Source organism: Lytechinus pictus, chromosome 18 (assembly GCF_037042905.1).
Source record: "Lytechinus pictus isolate F3 Inbred chromosome 18, Lp3.0, whole genome shotgun sequence".
Taxonomy (NCBI): Eukaryota; Metazoa; Echinodermata; class Echinoidea; order Temnopleuroida; family Toxopneustidae; genus Lytechinus; species Lytechinus pictus.
Window position 1 is genome coordinate 21,776,399 of NC_087262.1, and position 21,929 is coordinate 21,798,327.

The 21,929-nt window shown below is 34.0% G+C and overlaps 1 protein-coding gene across 7 annotated transcripts in view; it reads left to right on the forward strand.

Annotated features, from left to right (window-relative positions):
* LOC129281952 (uncharacterized) overlaps positions 1-19,387 on the forward strand; it is a 90,473-nt gene extending 71,086 nt beyond the window's left edge. For 4 of the 7 annotated variants that reach the window (XM_064112771.1, XM_064112775.1, XM_064112773.1 and 1 more), the window contains 6 exons: positions 8,303-8,406; positions 9,227-9,407; positions 13,859-13,995; positions 14,730-14,810; positions 15,682-15,807; positions 17,303-19,387. In XM_064112771.1, coding sequence (XP_063968841.1) covers positions 8,303-8,406; positions 9,227-9,407; positions 13,859-13,995; positions 14,730-14,810; positions 15,682-15,807; positions 17,303-17,338 — 665 coding nt within the window. In that variant the 3' untranslated portion in view covers positions 17,339-19,387. The remainder of the gene's footprint in view (positions 1-8,302; positions 8,407-9,226; positions 9,408-13,858; positions 13,996-14,729; positions 14,811-15,681; positions 15,808-17,302) is intronic. The other 3 variants (XM_064112772.1, XM_064112774.1, XM_064112777.1) reach the window with 1 other exon arrangement.
* Positions 19,388-21,929: the final 2,542 nt, after the last annotated feature.

Consider the following 21,929-nt stretch of genomic DNA (forward strand, 5'->3'; position numbering starts at 1 on the left):
CAACTGTACTTCTAGTGCATGCGAATTTGTCGTGCCATGAATGAGATTTGTTTCAAGTGCTTATTGTTGCACTCGTTATGACAAATGATAATGAAAGTAATATTAATAAAGAAAATAATATAGTAATAATGAAAATAATAATATAATATTTTACCCAGGGTAGCCACTTCAGTTCCGAAAACTGTTATTAGAGTTAGCCCTGCTTATCATGATAATGTTATTATTATGCTGGCTGTAGTATGGTTAGGTAGCTTGTCAAAAGTCCATGCACCCTTCTTTAGCGTTCTTACCGCATCCGGGTTTTCGTTTCGGCTTTCCCGCCCAACGTTCCCTTGTCTTCAAAGGAACAGCCGCCATCAAAGGCCCATTGATACCACCGATCTTTTGTTTGTCTTTCCTGCCAGTCTTAAATTCTGTCGACAGACCGAAGAATCTATTCTAAATAGCTCCCTCTACGACCAAAACAAATGCGTGCGTTCATAATGTGACTGTCGGATCGGAGAGTTCGGGTCACTGTTCTGTACTGTGGTTCGCATCTATAATGAAAGTTCGGGTGCATTCATAAAGCCACGGTAGCTTAATTAAAAATCATGCGCAATATGTCATAAATGGTTACTGATCTTTCGAATTTGCTACAATAACCATGAAACCTTTTTGTGCAATGGCAAGAGAGTCAATTCATGATGTTTTAGGTGGGAAAATAAGATTCCACACATTTTCGTTTCGTAGGCCCAAGCCATTCGTAGAGTTCACATCAACTTGGAATATTCATTATTACTCGGGAGCCCCCCCCCCCCAAAAAAAAAAGGAAATAGAATAATAAAATAAATATGACCGGAAGAACTTGACACTATTTGCACTTTAGGCATAGATAGATCAAAGATTTATTAGAAACTGTTTTAAATGATTTGTTCAATTTTTAGACGGGCAACCATTTCCCCAGGATAACATAATTATTGTCTCTTAATTTTCTTCATCTCCTTGATTTAAAGAAGCAAGATCAAAAGAGAAGGAGAAAAGAGGAAGAAGAAAACCAAGAAGTCATAGGGAGAGAAAAGGAAGGGGAAATAGAGAAAAACAAGAAAATGATATTGGGATGTTACTGCGGAAGAAGAAGAGGAAGGGTGAAAAAAATATGGAGGAAAAACAGTTGAAAAGAAAGAAAAAAAGGAGGAAAATTGAGAGGGGAAGAAATTTAGGATCGAGAATCAACGTGAGAGAGGGGACAAATTTTAATATGGAAATGGATAGAGACAGAAAATAAGGGGAAAAAAGGAAAGAGAGCTGGTGGACTATGGGGGAGAAGGGAAATAAAGGGGAAAAGGAAAGGGGAACAGAGGGGAAGACAGTGGCCATGCTGAAACGGTTCTTTATTTATTGCTCATTATTCATTTAGATAACAAGGAGAGAATGAAGAAAATATGAAACCTAAAACAGCTCAGACTTAAATTGGCTGCAACTTCAATCTCATTGCGAACCCCTTCTAGCAATATTTCATGAAAAGATATACAGAGCAAAATGAGTGAATAAAAAAGGAGAGATCGATAGAAGGAAAATGAGTGAACAGAAATTGAGAGAAAAAGAAAAAAATAACTAGAAGATTTAAGAAAAACATGAGAAAGAGAAAAAGGAAAATCGTGTACCGAAGAAATATAGTTATAGAATTGTTAATGTAGGAACCTAAAGCACTTATACCACATCAATAATTATCAGGATAGGAAAGATAATAAGAGCAAAATGTTTATAGGGGTTGAAGCGGTCTCCTATTTGCGGCAAAAAAAAATGGATTAAAGATTCAAAGATAAAGGGAAGAAGAAATGCAAGGAAACATGTTAAGGGTCAAGGGATAAAAAAATGAGGTGGAAAAATTAAAAAGAAAGACAGGTGACAAAAATGGAGAGGGATGATTGCAAATAGGAAACACTCTTACATCTGGAGATCACTTATTTGAAAATAATATTTTCTCGCGCTTCCCTCTGGCATTGCCAATGAGATCTTGGACCTATGATATAGTTTACCCATCCCGCCCGATTTGAATAACTGTGGATGAACCATGTACCTGCTTATAATTATGCTGCTTAACCTGCTTCTATGATCTAGTAATCAGGGATGGAATGGTGACATGAACTTTTCTGAGATTTCCCAATATAATTATAAATTTAGAAGGTTTAAATCATCATCAAGAAGGAATATAAGCGGACTCAATGCAGTACAAAAATAAGAATAAACTAAATGGGAGGCTTACGAGTAGCATAAATTGTGTGTGATTTTTATTTCATCAAAAAGTTTGTTTTTGTATTATTCATTGAATGTTTGACTTTTGTAACTTTCAGTATTTTCATTTGTTATAATCACCAAGGCTACCGCTTCCACATTCACCATCACCCCCACCACCACCATCAGTGTTAATTATCATCACTATCATGAGCAGCATCATTATCGTCAACAGCAAATCATCTATATGTCATTATCATAGTTATTGAAATAAGGATCATTTTGGTAAGGAAATAATAAAAGGGAATGAAAGAAAGGTTGTAGCGGGAAGGGGGGGGGGGGTGTGAATTTCTTCTAAAGTTAAATCAATGTGAGTAGATTAACTCTATGTTTTTATCTATATTGCAGTGATAGTAAACATCATTATAATACTAGGATACCATAATGTTCAATAATTCAAACTTCAAATTTCACGGGTGAAGATATGGGGCCGTAAGCTTCAGGGTGATGTAGAATAATATTAACATTAGATCATTACTCTAAAATAGATGAAAGGTAATTATTATTTATTATCTATATTAGGTTGTACACTTACTGGCCTAACAGCAAAAGCAAATAGGGCCATGATATAGTCTTTTCCATCGAGAGAATTGAACATTATTTACCATTCAGGATTGCTTGGCATTGATACTCATCAAACTGTTCTTAGTCATTGCCCAGGCCTGTGATCATGAAAAAGCAAGATCACTCACCCGTATAGTAGAGAATCATTGACAATGGCATGCTCAGCGGGTTCGCCACAGAAAACAATGGGAGAGACGCTCACAGACTTAATAGTTCCCCATATCCGCTGTCGTGATTATTGTCTTAATTTCAATAGATGAACCTACTTCAAAAGACCGTTGGCCCCTCCGATGGGGAATCTTTTGTACTATAGTGTATTAAAGTGCGTATATACAGTAACTCTGTGCTATTTAAAAGATTTCTTTCACCATCATCGAGTAGCGATAAGCATGTAAAATCGCATAAATTATCTCACAAAACGGATCTAATGTTCATGATTACCAGTACCAGCATCACCATAATCAATACTATTATCTTTCATATATTTTTAACTATATAAAATATAAAATTGATATTGGAGAACGATTGGAAATAGAAAATGAATGAATGATGATGATAACAGTGATGACGATAATGATAATAATAACTTGAAGTGATATTAACTGACATGATAATACGAATAATAATATCAATGATAATGTTGATGATTAAATGAAAACAAATGAAGATGATTGGTATATTTTGCGGTAGTGAACCATGTATAACTTGAGACGCGTTTTTCCTTTATTATGTTTGTTATAAAAGGGTTTTCATATCATGATCCTGAAATACATAGATTATATTTCAGTTTTCAAAGAAAATTAAAAAGAGAGAGAATGGATGGCCTTCATCTAATTTTGGAAAAGTTTTTGCAGGTTGTCAAGTCCGATGCAGTATCAAACATGATTGCATATCGAGGTCGATGCAATTTTTATATCAACGACATCATCCCCCAGAGTCTATCAAGTTATGAATTTGTGTGAAATTTCGCAAAATTGACACTTGCAATACGAGATTATTATAATTTTAAAGTGCTGTAACCTCCGAACTGCATGCCATCCCGGCTACGTACGTTTTGAATTCACCGGCTATTTGGATTTCTGGATGCATGATACCATGCAGTTAAAGCGGTGTACGCCAGAATCATATTGATTGTATTAACTTTATGATAACATCGACATACAAAAACAGAATTCATCACGTTCTTTATCATTACATCAATGATATGAACTTATGCACATATAGGCCTACATATTTTGCTTGATAGAACACTGACCCCCCTTCCTATTAGAGCAAGAACAATGAAATTGCGCTCTCTCATTAATATTGATTTCGATACGTACAATGTAGATTGGGAAACGCACGCTATTAATAATAATTTACGTTATTTGTATACCACTTAGCACAAAACATGTCTCTAAACGCTAAGGAAAATTTAGAAAGAGAGAAGGAATTTCGCCAAAAAAATTAAAGTAGTTGTACAGTTCACAGTAGACTGTAAACAATTGAGGGGCTTCACATGTGGAGGAAAGGCTATTAAAAAAAAAAAGGGTTTTAACATGGATTTGAATTTCTCCGTTGAATGTGCTTGTTTAATACTTTCTGGTAGATTGTTCCAGAGTTGGATCCAAGGGGCCCGCCCCCTCCCTCCTCCCCCTATTGGCGGAGCAAAAAAAAAGGGGGGGGGGAAGAAAGACAAAAAAAAGAAGAAGGGAAAAGAGGAGAAAAAATGGTTAACAAGAGGAGGAAAACGAGTGAATAAATAAGATGAGGTGGAGACTTCGAAAAAAAAAAAAAAACTCTTTCATGTCATATAAAATTTTCGCTCGTGCTTCGCGCTTGCATTGCCTTTTAGGTGATTTACATATATGTAACTTAAAATATCAAATTTTGAAGTCAATATACATAACATATTTCAGCTCGGAAATCAAACTTTCATTTTTATAAGTGTTCTGTAAAAATTTATTTTTTATTGTCTGAATATTAACATTTTCTGCTCGCGCTGCGCGCTCACAAAATTTGCTTTGTCAGGTACCTTTTATTTTCCTGTATTCCATATAGTTATAAAAATATCCCTATTCATGTCAGATTGTAAAAACGTATCAGCTAGCGCTGCATGCTCGCATTTTGAATGGTGAGTTATGAAAATTTAAATATTAATTCTATAACAAACTACTAAAAATCCCCATTTCATGACAGTTTATCATTAATTTTCGGCTGGCGATTTGCGCGCACATTGTTGAAAATATATTAACTCATGCATCTTATACATAATTACAAAAGTGCTTTAAATGGCCAGTTTTCAGGCTCTAGTATTGACATATTTCGCGCTCTGATTAGGCTTATTAGATTAATACATTAATTTAATGATAAAATTGTCCCTTTTTCAGAATGGATAATCGACAAGTTTCATCTCGCGCTTTGATAGGAAGAGAAATAGGAAGATAGTCATAATTTTCATATGACGGGGAATTAAATGAGCATCAAATGGATAGTTTTCTTGTTCTCATTTTGTCCCTATACTAGAGCCTTGATTTTGTTTCTTTTCGTAATGTGTATGTTAATATGGTTTCCATTATATTTCTCAACATTTCGACATTTAATGTAGTTTAATACTTGCCTTTATAAAGAGCAAAATTACATAAAACCTGTTTGGCGCAGCAGATTATAACATAACGTTCCACTGATATTTTATCAACACATTTTTAATCAACCATGTATCTTCCCTCTTTATAGGTCTACTCTTAATATGAACATTCAAGTTATATTCTTTGCCTATTATCTCTCTGTGCATTTTAATAATATATTTGGAAAAGGGGTGTTTACCAGGCGAAAGTGAAGGTCCTCACTTGTGTATGAACGACATATCCTCATTAAAATACATGCTGTGAGTTTCAAAGGGGGCACACTTGTATAAAAATGGCATATTTACATTAACAAAATTGATAATGGCTCTCAAAGGGGGAGGGCGCACGGGCCGGATGCTCCCGCCGCCCCCCCCCTCGGGATTCACTACTGTATCCGCCAGGTGCAGAATATAGACCCACTGACTTCTTTTAGTAGAGGTCACTGAATAGACTACAATACTTTTGAGAGGCCAACTATTGTTCAAAATGAAAACGGCGCCTATTAGATTGTATTGTGTTACTTCGGCAGGATCCGCGCCATCCTTGTTGATCTAGTATACCTAATACCTTGGTCACATTTGTTCTACGGCGGCCGTACGGCGAGTCGAAAACAGTCGTTTTAACAGTTTTTGTACCAGCTAAATATAGGTGGTTTGAATAAAAATGAAAAAAACAGGTTTTTTGACTCGCCGTACGGCCGCCGTAGAGCAAATGTGACCAAGTATTACCATTTAATGAACGTTTATTGATTTTTTTTTGTGTAAGAGTATTCAAATTTGCAAGCTATACAGAATACAGCTATACGATTAATACCGTGTTTACATTGGATCGGCTTTTGGTTCAGAACCGCGAGTCGATGCAAAAGTCGATCACATGTAAACACGGTATAAGAGGTGAAGTACAAAGTTGGAAAGGAAACTAGGCCAAAGAGGCTTTCGTATTACTTACTTTACGTCGGTAAATTATGTTTACCTTAGACACTGGGAATCTAATTTGCAATAATTTGACACACACATTGCAGATAAATTCAGATATTTTATAGGAAAAAGAAATCAATAGCAATATGCACGTACTGTATAAGTCAAACGTGAAGGTTAAAAAAAAATAAGTAGAGAAAAGATTTAGAAAAATTCAAAGGAAGAAATGAAGTTGGATGAAAAAAAAGGAGCCATTAAAATTAATTTGACAAAATTAAATATTGTGAGTAGAACTTGAAAATTGAAAGAAATAATTAAGCCCCCCCCCAAAAAAAAAAGGCAGAGGCCGCGGAACGGTCTTGAAGGGGGATCACCATGCATAAAATCACATACTTTTTACGTTTTGTACGCTATTTGGGGGAAAAGGAGTGTGGGGGCTTAAGCCCCAGACCCCCTTCGGTTCTGTGGCTCCTGGATGGTAATCAAGAACACTTGGTCACATAGTACTCTAGATCACAGGGGAAATTTATAAGAGAATAAAGAGGGATCCCAGGTAAAAAGATAATATAGTTTTTCCTGTCCAATTTCATGTTGGAGTCACTGAATTGTGTTAATTTGCATTTTAATTCACGCGATATTTTTCCCCTGGAGACATCGGTCATTCAAAGTTTAGAATGGGATTCATTAGAAGACGCTATAATTTGTTTATAAACATTCAACTTAATTCATGGTCAAGACTACATCAAATTTGATCATTTCAATACTAATTTGTTAAGTGCTTTTGATTTCGTTCGAAGGCAAAGATGTTTGTAATGGTCTTACAAAGTAACGAAAGTACTTTTTGTTCTGAATATCGGGCAATGAAATTCAAGAATTTTGCATTTAATCAGCAACGACCGATATGACTACTTGAGCATCCAATTTAATTTTTAAAAGTTCAAATTAATGATATTTTATTTTGCACGACATCTGTATTATGTATGAATATATAAGTTTCTAACATGTTAATGTTTAAACATATGTATAATAAAATTAAAATTGTTGTGCACTGTGGCTAAATTAGATATAGGCATATGTTTAGCTCAAATTTGAATTTCAACGATGCCCTTAGTTTTCATCTTTTTTCCATAAAAAAACGCTTGCATTTTAAGTATTTTTTTTTGTCACAGTAGTTATTCAATGTATAAATTTAAATGCGATGGCACGCTCAGCGGGTTCGCCGTAGAATATAAAGGAAAATACGCTCACAGACTTTTGACAAGACGCCTTAGCCTGATCGGGCACTCAAGCACTCAAGGAATGAGAGTTGCAAATGTAGATGAGCTTCTTGCCAAAGGATATGAGTGCTGCAGCAGGGATTTGAACTCCACATCTTGTGGTTCATAGTCCAGAGACTTATCCACTCGTCCATAACACTTCTATAATAAATTAAGGGGAATAGTTCACCATGATGAAAAGTTGTAAAATACCAGAAAAAATATAAGGATTAAGGATAACCCATTAAGAATTAAGAAAGGCATTAGAATTTGAAGTTTTTGATTAGTGACATCATATACAAGCAGCTGCCCCAATTTCATGTAATATGAAATGCATAAATTTCTACTTTTAGTGGCTCATGATGACTACAAAAATTCCTCTTTCAAGAATGAGCATTAAATAAATTGTCCGTTGATATACTGAAGGAACATATTACTTTTTAATTTCTTTTAAAATGTTATATTTTGTTGATTTCTTATTTTGTGATACATGGAAAGCTGCTCAAATACAATGTCACAAATAAAGAGATTAAAGTTCTTGTAGATTTTTAATTCTTTGATGGATTTTTTCCAAACCTTCACCAATATTTCTTATTATTTTTCTGCTATTATGACAAAAAAAAATTTCTTGGTGAACTTCTCCTTTAATTTATTTTTCCATTTCTTTCTTTCATATTGGATGTAGCAGCCAAACCCAAGATCAAGAAACCTCTTGCAAGTACTGAGTGTACTCTCTGTGAATTTGCTATGTCTGAGTTGGATACTATCCTGAGTGAGAATGCAACACAGGTAAATATCTACTGGTAAATTTCTACTCATCCATATTTAATTATTCAATGTCAAATTGTATTTTTATAATTACATTTTACAATTTTTGTATGTTTTTATGGCCAAATAAATGATAATAAATAATAATAATAATCAAACAAACATACAAAAAAAAATTTATATTCTGTAGTTATTTAGCTTGATGGCATTGACAAAGTGCTTTCAAGACAAGATAGTTTGATTCTACTTAAAGTAGGATATACATGTATGTGACCATCCTGCCAAACTAAATATTAAGAAAACTGTATCACTTTCATTGAAAAACAGATCAAAGGCTAAACTTAAAATGGATCAACTGAACCTGATATGATGATACTGAAAATAAAGATGTAATGCTAAAACACAAGACGTATGGTTGTGGACTCTGTTCGAATAGGATGATTGTGCAAAAGAACGTTATTAATTATATACTGGTAACCTTTTTTTTTCAGTGTAATTATGTGGTATTAAAGGGAGTTGGCTTTGTCCACCCTCCTCCTTCTGTTTCATTATCCACAGTGTGTATATTGTTATCATTTTAATTCAGTTTGTATATTCGCTATTGTTTTTTTAATAATAAGGTCAAGAAGAAGAATTTCGCACTTACCCAGGGTAGCTACTTCAGTACTGAAAACTGTTCTCCCAGCGGCCCTGCTTGACATGATAATGTTGTGATTACCCAGGCTTTAACCTAGGCATATATCATATATTTTTTATAATGGATGCTGAATAAATGAAATGAATAGCTATCATTAACCTGTGCTAAATTACCCCCCCCCCCCTTATTCTAAAAACGTTTCAGGAGGAGATTGCGGCCGCCTTAGAAAAATTATGTGACATGCTACCTTCCACCATAAGGCAAGAGTGTGATGCCTTTGTGACAACCTATGAGCCAGAGATTATTAAACTCCTGTTGACAATGAGTCCGGACCAGGTCTGCGCGGAGTTGGGGCTCTGCACCTCAAGCTTCAAGGTTCTCCTTGGTGAGTTTAGGCTACCGTGACTGATACAGTCACACCGACGGAACAGAGTGCAAACCGACCAACGGTTGTCATTGGTAATAATGTAATAGCTGTGATTGGTTTCCGGTCAGTTTGGCCGGTGTGACTGCAGCATTAGAGATGGCAAGAATGCTATTTAAAGGTCAAGTCCACCCCAGAAAAATGTGTATTTGAATAAATAGAGAAAAATCAAACTAGCATAACGCTGAAACTTTCATCAATATCGTATGTAAAATAAGAAAGTTATGACTTTTTAAAGTTTCGCTTATTTTTCACAAATCAGTGATATGCACATCTCAGTGACATGCAAATGAGAAAGTCGATGATGTCCCTCACTCACTATACCTTTTTTTTTTTTATTACACAATATTTCATTTTTTACAGATTTGACAATAAGGACCAACTTGACTGAACCATATAGTTTTAAACAATGCTAATTCCACATGTTCATGGAGGAATTAATCGTTTCACTTGACAAATAGGAGAAAATTGAAATATTTCATATTTCATATATTAAAATAGGAAAGAAATAGTGAGTGGATGACGTCATCTGTCTCCTCATTTGCATACCGACCAGGAAGTGCATATAACTATTTCATGAAATTAAGCGAAACTTTAAAATGTCATAACTTTCTTATTTTATATCAAATTTTGATGAAATTTTCAGTGTTATGCTTGTTGGATTTTTTTCTTTTAATTCAAATCAAGTTTTTGTTGGGTGGACGTTTCTTTTAATAAAATAATATTCTTGATAATGTGAAATAGGGCAGTCCTTGAATTTTGATATTTTTAGAGCATTGCCATTTTTTTTAGGGCACATTTATAGATTACACTATAAAAAATAAAATTAAAGGACAGGAAATCTCCAAGGCCAGGGAGATGGACTTTGATGACAGTCAATTTAAGGAACCTGCATACATTACAAGCTTGGCTTTTTATGCAGGTTCCTTCATATTTTACTTTTATGTGCTGACTGCCATTGCCATTCTTCTGTATTCTGTATGTAATCAAATGTATTTCTTGTGTTATGTTATTATATTTTGTTATATACTCTGTGAAATATGAAAATCAATTCAATAGGGGTATACACAGCTACAGTGTATGGCCTAGGATTACATGAACCCCCCCTCACCCTTGAAGGAAAATTGGTTTTTCATAGTGGGTTTTACTTTATAATTAATAATGATAATAATAATAATCCGCTTTTATATATTTCAATTCAATTCAATTCATTTATTTGACATCCTTTAAAAACATATGTACAAGTATACAACAACAAAGGAGTACAATAATTTAAATCACAGTATAAGCGATAAAAAATTGTCAAAATATAAAAGAAATGAAAATAAAATGTAGCGGATGTAGGAAGTCAGAAAGGCCATTGACCTGTCAAAGCCGACTCCCTTGATTACTACATTATGGTACGATTAAAAACACAAATAGAATAGTGGCCAAGAAAACAAACAAACAAAACAGACACGAACACATCAAAATCAACCCCCCCCCCTCAGATAGGCAGTTGGAATTATTAACTATAAGTAGACAGTTGGTTTTGTTTCAATCTACGTTTCAATGATGAGAATGTAACATATAATTTTAAAGTATCGGGTAAATTATTCCACAAGTTTGGTCCTTTATAACGAATTGTAGATTTAGAAAGCGCATAACGAAAGAACGGTATATATAATTTGTTTGAATTTCTCGTTACATAATTATTTATACCGCTATTAAATATAAAATAAGTATTAAAACAAGATGGAAAAATAGAATTTAAATTGAAATATTTGTACATAAATAAAATAATTTGCGAATCATAAAGTTCATTTAGCTTTAAAAGTTTTAGCTTAAAAAATAAAATCTGTGTATGAGCTCTAAAAAAGGAATTTGTTATTACCCTTATTGCACGTTTTTGAATCACATATATCCTTTGGAATAAATATGATGCACAGCCACCCCAGATAATCAGACAATAGTTCAAATGTGGCAAGATCAAGGTATTATATATATTTACAAGGATGCGTAATGGTAAAACTTTTTTGACTCTGTTCAATACTCCAATTACTCTAGAAATCTTTTTACAAATGTAATCTATATGATATTTCCATGTCATATTTTCATCAAGAATTACTCCTAAGAATTTTACTTGATTAACCTGCTTTATTGCTTTATTGGCAATTGTTATTCGTATTGCACTGTTATCAATATGTTTATTATGTGTTTTAAAAATAACATAATTTGTTTTTTCGAAATTAATAAAAAGTTTATTGGCAAGAAACCATCGTTGAATTTTGGCTATTTCAGTATTTAATATAAAATTCATATTAAAAGGATCATTACCAGATAAAAATATTGTTGTGTCGTCAGCAAAGAGAATAAATGATAAAATACTGCTAACACTTGGCAAGTCATTTATATACAATAAAAATAATAATGGGCCTAGATTAGATCCCTGAGGTACACCCATTTGTATATTGCTATATGCTGATGTATAATTGCCAATGCTCACATATTGCTTACGATTTAATAAATAACTTTTCAATAATAACAATGGAGTCCCTCTAATTCCATAAAAATACAAAAATATAGCGCTTAATTCCTCAGAACGACGTTTCTAAGTGTTTTACAAATATATTCTTAAATATATCAGTTAACGGTGCCAATACTTTATACAAACAGATTCCTAAGAGCTGCAATTTCTCTGTCATATTAACAAGTTAAAAGGATGAATAAACTTTGTCCAATGTATAAAAATTGCTTCTGCATAGTTACACACATTCTAAGCGGACGGAGCGGACAGGCCGTGTAAGTGGCCCAGTGCACAGTCAGACCGCAGGTCCCTATGCTAATGAGCAAAAAGGCCAGATTCATCCAAATCATCTCGTGGCTGAATCCTCCTCCTTGCAAAATCTCGTGATTCGTGAGATTTTCTTTCTCTAAGAATTTACCTGTTTTAACCTCAAGTTAAATGAAATATTATTGCACCATCAGATAGAGTAAATGTTACTCTTTCATATTGGTCATTTATTTTGTATACAATATTTTGTTAAATAAGTAAATGGCCTGAAAATGTGCCTCAAAACTGAATTTTCTTCCTCTGTTTTCTTTTGCAAATTGTGCAAAACTTTTTATTTTGAGCCTCAACGAAATCTTTATCACCATAAAGCTGAACTTCTGTACTTTCTCACAATGCCACTCTTGATATGCGGCACCTTTTAATCGGGTCAAGATCACACTTTTCCCACCAAGGTACATGTACAAGACAAGATTTCTTAAATTTTGTACCTGATTGGCTGGATAAGGTTCACAGAACAACAGGCTCGGGGTATTTGAGGAGATTACCACATGGGAAGTGTGACCTTCCCATGAACTCAGGCACTGGAACCATTGGAATTTCCCAGTGTGTGGTCTCTTTGACCAATCAGAGTGCAGTATTCTTGTTTTCAAGCTGCTTTATGTACTTGGCAAATGAAAAGTGTGATCTTGACCCGATTAAACCAATTCTTATTTTGAAACCTATATCATTTTAAAACATACATATTCAGCTTTATCATAATCTAAAAATCATTCGGGCTCAAACAAAAATAAAGTGTGAAAATAGCAGCTTTTGTCAGGTGAAAATAATTATTTTATAGCATATTTTAGATCAGAATTTTTACCTATATTACAAAATCTTTGAATAAATTCAAACACATGACCTGAAAGAATGATTCTTCTTCTTTACAATGATACCAAATTCATGAAATTTGATGCACAATTAGAGCAGCAATGACCGAATGAAAAGACGTGTTTTGGTCCGCATCAAGCTCATTAAATATGCAAAACATCTCACGTCATGAATATCACTTGGATGAAAGAAGCCACTTTCTTGGGACCTGCCGTCTGACTGGTGCATTTGCGTGTGACATACAGAGACCATGCCTGAACACGTAATCTAATCATTGAATGTATGGTAGTGCGTCTTCCTGGAGTGTGATATGACTAAAGGTTACAATCAGACAATTGCATAAGAGTAATATCCCGCGAAAAAATTAATGGAGACTCGAGGCGATTTTGCCCCTGAAATGCTCAAAAGAGCATTGGGAAATGAAAAAGAGAGCCCTGGAAAATCCCCATTTACTGCAATGTTTAAGCTTATCCAATGTTTTAGACAATAGGCAGTAGGTTGTGCAAAGAATAATAATACAAATAGCTAATTTTTATATAGCGCTTTTCCCAGAACAGTTCAAAGCGATTTACAGCATATTATTACCCCGGTCGATGGATTCATTTCAATTTCGCACAAGTGGACAATTTCCACTCCCTGGGGAGCATTCCTTGCATTCATCGCAGCTTTTGAAGAGAAATAGAAGCCTATGAATTTTTTTCTTAATTTTGTCAGGTTTGATCTTCTGTCGGCTTCATTTGAAATCGTTTCCTCTGTTCTTCATTTATAGGTTCAATCGAATGTGACCTGTGCCAGACCGCCGTCCGCGAATTCATGCTCGCCATCCAAGAGCCTTCCGTAACTAAGGAGATTGTCGCTATCGTCAACGAGACCTGCCCCCTCCTCCCTGATGATCTAAAAGCAGAGGTAATGTATCAATTTGGTAGAGAGCATCATGTTTGCTTAAATTAGGGCCCTGTTTTGTGAAGTTTGTTATCAAAGGCGAGTTACAAGCTACTGATAAAAGCTATTGAAATCTTGGAATTTGATTGGACGAGCAGATTTTCTTACATTTCTAACATTGATTTTAAGATAACAATGATAATGATTATGGTAATGACGATGGTGATGATGATGATTATGATGGTGATGATGGTGATTATGATGATTATGATGGTGATGATGGTGATGATGATGATGATGATGATGATGTTGAGGATGATGATGGTGATGATGATGATGATGATGATTATGATGGTGATGATGGTGGTGATGATGATGATGATGATTATGATGGTGATGATGGTGGTGATGATGGTGAGGATGATGATGGTGATGATGATGATGATTATGATGGTGATGATGGTGAGGATTGAGATGATGATGATGATGGTGATGATGATGATGATTATGATGGTGATGATGATGGTGATGATGTTGGTGGTAATTATAATAATAATAATAATGATAATTATAGTAATGATAATGATGATGATATTAATAATAAAAATAATGATAATACAGTGTAATAATACAAAAATAATGATAATGATAATGATGATAATAATAAAAATAATGATAATAGTATTAAAGGAATTTTATATTGCACAAATATTCACCTCAATGATCAGTGTTAACAAATTCATATATTTTTTTTCCAGTGCTTTTCATATGTTGATCAGTATGGAGACCTGGTAACCGAGTTCATTGCTCAGTTCTTTGACCCCATCACAACATGCACGGTTAGTATGGACTTTTTCATTCTCAATCATGTAACATCTAACCTTTGCTGCAGACAAGTCTTGTTGGTCATGTGAAATAGGTTTTATGGAGCCAGCCAAGTCCATGTTATATGGGTGTGAAAATACCAGGGATCCCAGCCCATCAGGGAAAATTATTTCACTTTTTTCCAGTCAGGGAAAAATCTGGAAATTTTATTTAAAAAAGTACCTCAAATCAGGGAAAAATGCCTCAAATGAGGGAAGTTTGATCAGCCCAAAAGTTGAAAGCAATGTAGTCAGTCAGACTCTGTTATATTTTGTTGCTTATCAAAACAACATCCATTAAATGACTGGTTATGATGGTACTAATTAGTTTTACATTATTGTTTTTATACTGAAAATACATGTAATTCATTGCAACAACTTAGAAAACACACAAAACTGGGAATGAGTTTTAACTAATTATCAGGGAATTTCTAAACTTCATCAGGGAATTTTGTTTTCTTAAAAAGCTGGGAACCCTGAAAAATGTTACAAGAAAAAAAGAGAGAGAGAAATAGAATGGGGGAGGAAGAGACAGACAGACAGAAAAAGAGAGTGTGAGAGAGAAGAGAGAGTGGGTTGGGAATTGATTTTTACACTTTGAAGACTGGAACTGGAAGGGCAGTGTTTAACGACTGTACAAATTACAGAATTTATTCATCAACTAGTCCTTTTGGGATGAAAGATCTCTACTTTTTACCTAGAAAGTTGATTTTCTGCTTAAATTTCTTGATTGTTTTTCTTTGATATGATAATGTAATGCACTATACAATTGTAACTTTGATGTATTCATACCACATTATTATTATAAATTTTCATTGTTAATTTTTTTTCTTGTTACCTGTGATAGCTAATTGACGCCTGTCCGTACCCTGATAACGCACCAAGAACTCCAAAGCGCATGCTTGGCCGTAACGAATGTACTAGAGGACCGGGCTACTGGTGTGCCTCCAAGGAAAATGCTGTCCAGTGCAACGTAAGTGTCGGCAAACTATCTTCAAGATTTCTATAATTATCAGGAATGTAGTGGAGGCCAGTTGTTCTGAGTCACGAGGCCGCTACGGAAAACCTCCCATAGACTTTGTATATGTGTCTTGGGCCCAAGCTGACAAAATGAGGCCTCGAGGCCGGCCTCGACAACATCCCAGATAATTATGAGAAGAGGAGTGTATTTTTCGCCCTTTAAAACTTTTCTGTCTACAGTTGATGTTTCTAAGAAATTGAAATATCGTTCCTACCAATCATAGAATTATCTGGGGCATTTTCAAATTCAAGGAAAAGAGAAGAGAAATTTTTCCATGTTCTTGTTCAATCTAATCCAAGCAGTGTGAATGCCTAGTTGCTTTATCAAAGCGGCTGGTGGGATCGAAATCAACAACGAAAAAATGTTTGTTGACACATAGGTAAGAATTATGATATGCAGCATGTACAGAATGTAATACAATGTTTCTAAGCACTACTTAAATGGAAATCCAGCCTTGGCCATAAAATGTTGTGTTGGAAAGGAGAAAATTAAATTAAACAGAATGGTGAAAGTGTGAAAGAAATCGGACAAGCAATAAGAAAGTTATAGCTGCTTTAAAATTGAGATCACTAAGACTATGCTTGTTTCAAATTGGCAACTGGGTAAGTAAATTATGACAAGGGGCAAGGACAACTTTCCCATAGGACATGTACTTAATAATCAGGGATTTGTGGTTTTGTCATAAGTACCCATTCCCCTGGGGCAGTAATCTAAATATAACCCAGGTAGTATATTGTTTTATGTCCTCATGAAAAAAAAAAAAAATTGAAATAAAACTTTTGGGAAAAGTGACATTTTAGCCATTTCATATATTGGAGTACATGGAAGAGTAGTCCTTGCCTTACATCACTATGACATCACATATGCTGCCAATTTGAAGTCTCCATGGGTATAGTGATTACCAATATTTACAACTTTTATAAATTCATATATTTCTTATTGTTTGTCCAATATTGTTCAAACTTTCACCTATCAACTTGTCTGATATTTCTTTTTCCTATAAAATAGAGTTTTTATTTTGGTTGGGTTCCCCTTTAATATAATTTGATCCTTGAGGAAGGTTTTATGGAATATTGCCTTGGGCTTCATAATGTTCTCCGAATCTGCTGGAGATTTTTAATTGAAGTTATGTCCTGTATTGAATGCTGGGTCCGTTTCATAAAGATTTACAACTATTGTAACTTTGTCATTATGGCAGCTGACATGATAACAGGGCTCAGCAGCCAATCACGGTCAAGGTTTCCATGGTAGTTACAATGATGGCAAAGTTACCATATTTCAAACTCTTTTTAAACGGGTCCTTGGTTTCATTTTTTTATTCCTGTAGTTCCATGTTGCCCCCTCCCCCTCGACTGTTAAAGGTTGAAGCTTAATATGTATTCATGGATGCATAAACTTATCATTGTATTACGATGAAAAATATATTCTCTTTTTCTTCTTTCTACAGATGGTTGAACATTGCAAGCGTCATGCTTGGAACTAAATATTGAATCACACTTCAAAGATGTGGGTGTACGACTCAAAGCACATCAATGAATCACGTATGAATTCACTTTCATAACAGAAGGTCATCACAAAAAATATGATACCATTCCCTGAGCAATATTATGGTGTAGAAATTGTTCTAACAATTCACTCATGTTAACAGATATATGATGCACACTTACTAATAACTAAAGTAATTTTTTTGTCAACATTACACATGATAGTACATTGTTTACTTATGAAATATTTGTGGGTGTTTTAATCATTGTTATTGCATGGATGGTATGACTTGCTCCTTAAATGCAGGATAACTTTGTCAATATCCCACTTCAGTTTCATGTTTTGCAGATAAATTCCTGCTCAATTTGGGGTGTGAAAATAGTTTTTGAACAGAACAGGAGAATATTAATGCACATTATCTTTATGCTACTGCATTATCATCTGCATATGTGTGCAGTCAATGGGAATTGCTTTACCTGGTGTTCCACAGGGCTGTGTGCTGTTACAATGCCACCTTGCATAATTATAGTGTGCATTGTCTTTGCGAGTCAGAGTTCATGAAAGCTATCCTATCATTGGATCTGTATAATATCTGACAAAAGATTTTAGTTTTGAAAAAAAGAGAGCAGAAATGAGATATATAACAAGGGATTTTTTAATAACTATTTTCACAATCGTTTTGAAAGAAATACGACAAACAGGAGAACCTCTCTTTCTTTATATAAAACCACAGATGGATTTTATTTTTTTCTTCATGTTGTAATGTAGAAGCACCCCTTGCCTTTAAAAACAAAAATGATATTGTTTGATCAAATCAAAACTTATTGATATATTGAGTTGAAAATAATCTTTGTTATTGCAGAAAGGAGATGTATAGGATAATGTGATATTTAATAGAATACTCTAACTATTCTTAGGAGTAGATAGGCATGTAGTAATGACTATTTTGTGTTATTTTAATCAAGATTTGGGTATGTTATCATTTGGGAAGGATTAATTGAATTGTATTATTGTGTTACTTATTGCACTCTTCCATAAAAATGTTACAATTTGTAATGATATATATTATTGTTTAATAGAAAAAAAAAATCCATTTTAATTTCTCTGTATGTTTTGATCTTTTTTGTTTTCATGCTTGAATGAAGAATACAAACTTCAAGTGAGAATTCTAGTCATTTCATAGCATGTCATTCTCATATTCTATTTTTTGTTGTTTTTGTTTATTATGTTCTTATGAACTCAAAATCTGCATGTATGGTGTCCTTAAAATACAGATTTTGAGTTCATAAGTACATTAGGAGTCATGCATTTATGACCATGGATATTTTTCTATCATTCCTCTGATATTATGCATTTATGTCATGTATGATACCACTTCACAAGGATTAATGACAAAAGCTTACATAAAAAAAAAATGTGTGTATTGATATGCCTTTTTGTGCAAATTTAGGCTAATTTATTTGATGTCGTAGTGAAAAGTTACAAACTGAGATATATGTATATAAGTCAATATTTTTTCATCTCTTTTGCTGTACTCTAAGAAGACATTTCTCAAATATAATTACATCAGAGTGGATGTTCCAGATTTCTTTTCTCTTAGTTGAACCTTTGAAGGTGTTTTTCACTTTTTATTTTGAACATATTAAACTGTTTGACGCAAGCAAAAAAGCTATGAATTTCATTTTATTTTCATTTTTTCATGCATTTAACATCATATACCAGAAAATGTAGTTGACAATTGTCTACATCAGTTTTTTAATGAATGAAGAGAAATGTTATGATTTAACTATATTTTTTTGCTGGGAACAGATGTGTCATGAAATGCTAACTTGGATTGTTGGAATTATTGTGCACTCTTTTTATGTTCATTGTTCATGTACATTTCATCTGTAAGCTAAGGAATGATTCAATCATGATATGTGACCGTTTTGAGATGTAAACTTAGTCTCTATTTTTGTTCTTTTATATACAATGTCTTTATAAACATTAACATCCTCTTCGCATATGTCTAAATGAACTTTGACTAATAAAGATGATTTAGAATCAATTCTCTCTTCTATATCAGTGTATTCATTGGCATTTGTATTTTGTACGTTGTTATTCAATTTACATACAAACATACAATGATCTCTGACATGCACAGATTTAAAGGGGGGAGTTCACCCTGACGAAAAGTTCATTGTAAGAATAGCAGAAAAAGTATTAAAATATATTGCCTAAGGTTTGAGAAAAATCCATCAAAGAATGTAAAAGTTATTAGAATTTTAATTATTCGATTTGTGATCTCTTAAAATGTGAGCAGCTTTCTTCCATATCGAACGGTAAAAAATCAATGAAATGCCATTTTTCTCAGAAAATCAATTATTTATAGAAACCAAAATAAGTCATCACGAATCAGAAAAATTAATATGTATGCATTTTATATTACAAAACATATAGGGCAGCTGCTCGTTTATGATGTCACAAATCCATAACTTGAAATTCGATTAAATTTCTTAATATTTTATGGATTTCACTCATACCTTCACCAGTATTTTTTATTATTTTTTACAACAACCTTTTCTTCAGGTGAACTTCCCCTTTAAGATGGAAAATAGTGTCCAGTAGATTTTGAAATCATGAAACTGGTATAGGAAATCAAGTGCTCTTTTTGTGGGAGGTGGGGGTCAATACAGGCCGTGAGTCCTTGCATACTGTGTGGTATGTTGCTTGAATGAAAATAATATTGTTTGTTTCATTGAAAAGTTATTTTTTAAGTACTAACCATTGTCTGAACTTTTCAAGGCCGTTACAAAACAAAAGTTGTCGTGATCATAACTAAAGACGGATGCAAGAGGATGTAAAGCGGAAAAGAATCTTATCATCCGTTGGAAAACGTAATGTATCCGTTGTGTACTCTTTGCATACGTGTTTCATATGCTATATATCCATCGAGCATCCGTCCACTGTGATTTCATTGTTCGCCCATTTTGTCCATTGTCTGGAGCGGATGAAAACCGATGGAGCCACCCCGAAATTTTGCTTGTTTGCTGTATCCGTTATGAATACGATTTGTGTCCGTCAGCCAGTGGGACCATGCCTTAATTTGATTTGCCTGGTATAATTGGCTATCACTGTATCGCATTATGACAACGGCAAGCTCGAGTGCACCATTCCAACCCCAAATTATATCAATTTGCCAGAATCATTCTCCAGTGAAGTTGTCCCTGAACAAGCCTGTTCACGTTTGTAAACTGCGCACGAGCAGAAAAAGGTCATTGGAGACAACCATGAAGGTGGCTTTCAAATTCACTGACATAGGCATTTGTGATTTGATGATTATTCATGTATTCCTTTCAAAATATCTATCACATCCAAGCTGAAGAGTAATAAATAGAGCTTTCATAATCACTGGTATTTGACAGTAGCCTAAACAATAGTCAAATGTGCCAAAGGCAGACAATAAAACAGATTTCCAAACTTTATCCCTGATGTACTATTCTAGTCACCTGGTCTATACAATGCCTTTTGTTCTTAGAATTTGAATACTCTACTGGTAGAGCTTACGCAACATTTACATTTGAAAATGATAGTGCTTATCCTAATGAAAAATCACAAAGGTCATTTGAGAAGAGTTGATCATGAGCTAACCGTGAACTGGCTTATTATAAGGACATGTGTAGTATGTAGTTTGGTATTTATTCAATCAAGAAAACTGGAAAAACAGTCCAAAGACTGAAAACTCCAGTATACAGTATAAACAAAGACAAAGTACAATATTATAAAGATGAAATATGAGCAAAATCTTACAACCAATCGATTATCATATTACACAATCATAAAAGATATTCCAGGTGGGCGTTTCATAAAGCTGTTCGTAAGTTAAGAGCGACTGGTGATCGTTTCTTCTGGTAAATGATATCCACCATTAAATGTTCATTGGTGATTATTTAGCGCGTAAGAAAGGATCACCAGTCGTTCTTAAAGTCACTCTTAACTTACGAACAGCTTTATGAAACGGCCCCCAGGAAAAAACAATGATTTTTTTTAAGAGTAACATGTTGATCGATGAAGCATGTACAAACGTCAAGAAGTGTGAAGGTGTAAATCGAACAGAACGCAATTAGGGTATTAAATGCTATATTACATGTATAACCATGGAATACGGGAACATGCATAAATAAAGAAAAGAAAAAGAAGAGAGAGAGAGAGCCGGAGAGAGAGGAAACCAAGATTACGGGAAACAGTAAATATAAAAAAGCAAAGAGAAAAGGAAGAGAAAGAAAGAGAGAGGGGATGAATGAGAAAAAGAGTGGAAAAAGGAAGAGTGGGAGGAAAGAGACAGAAAGGAAACTAAAAGATAAAGGAGGGGAAGATGAAAGTAAATATGGAAAAGACCAACAGAAAGGGGAGAGTAAGAAAAATAGGAGGAAAATGTGGTCGCAAAGCTGGTTTTAACCTTGTAAAAAATATAGCAGTAACTTATAAAAATTTACCAAGAATATAAGTCAACGAAGAAAATAAAAAGGTGAGATGCGTGGTCGATGAGATAATGGCAAGAAAGATAAGCATTGGTACGAGTTATAATTTAGTATATACATGCATTGTTA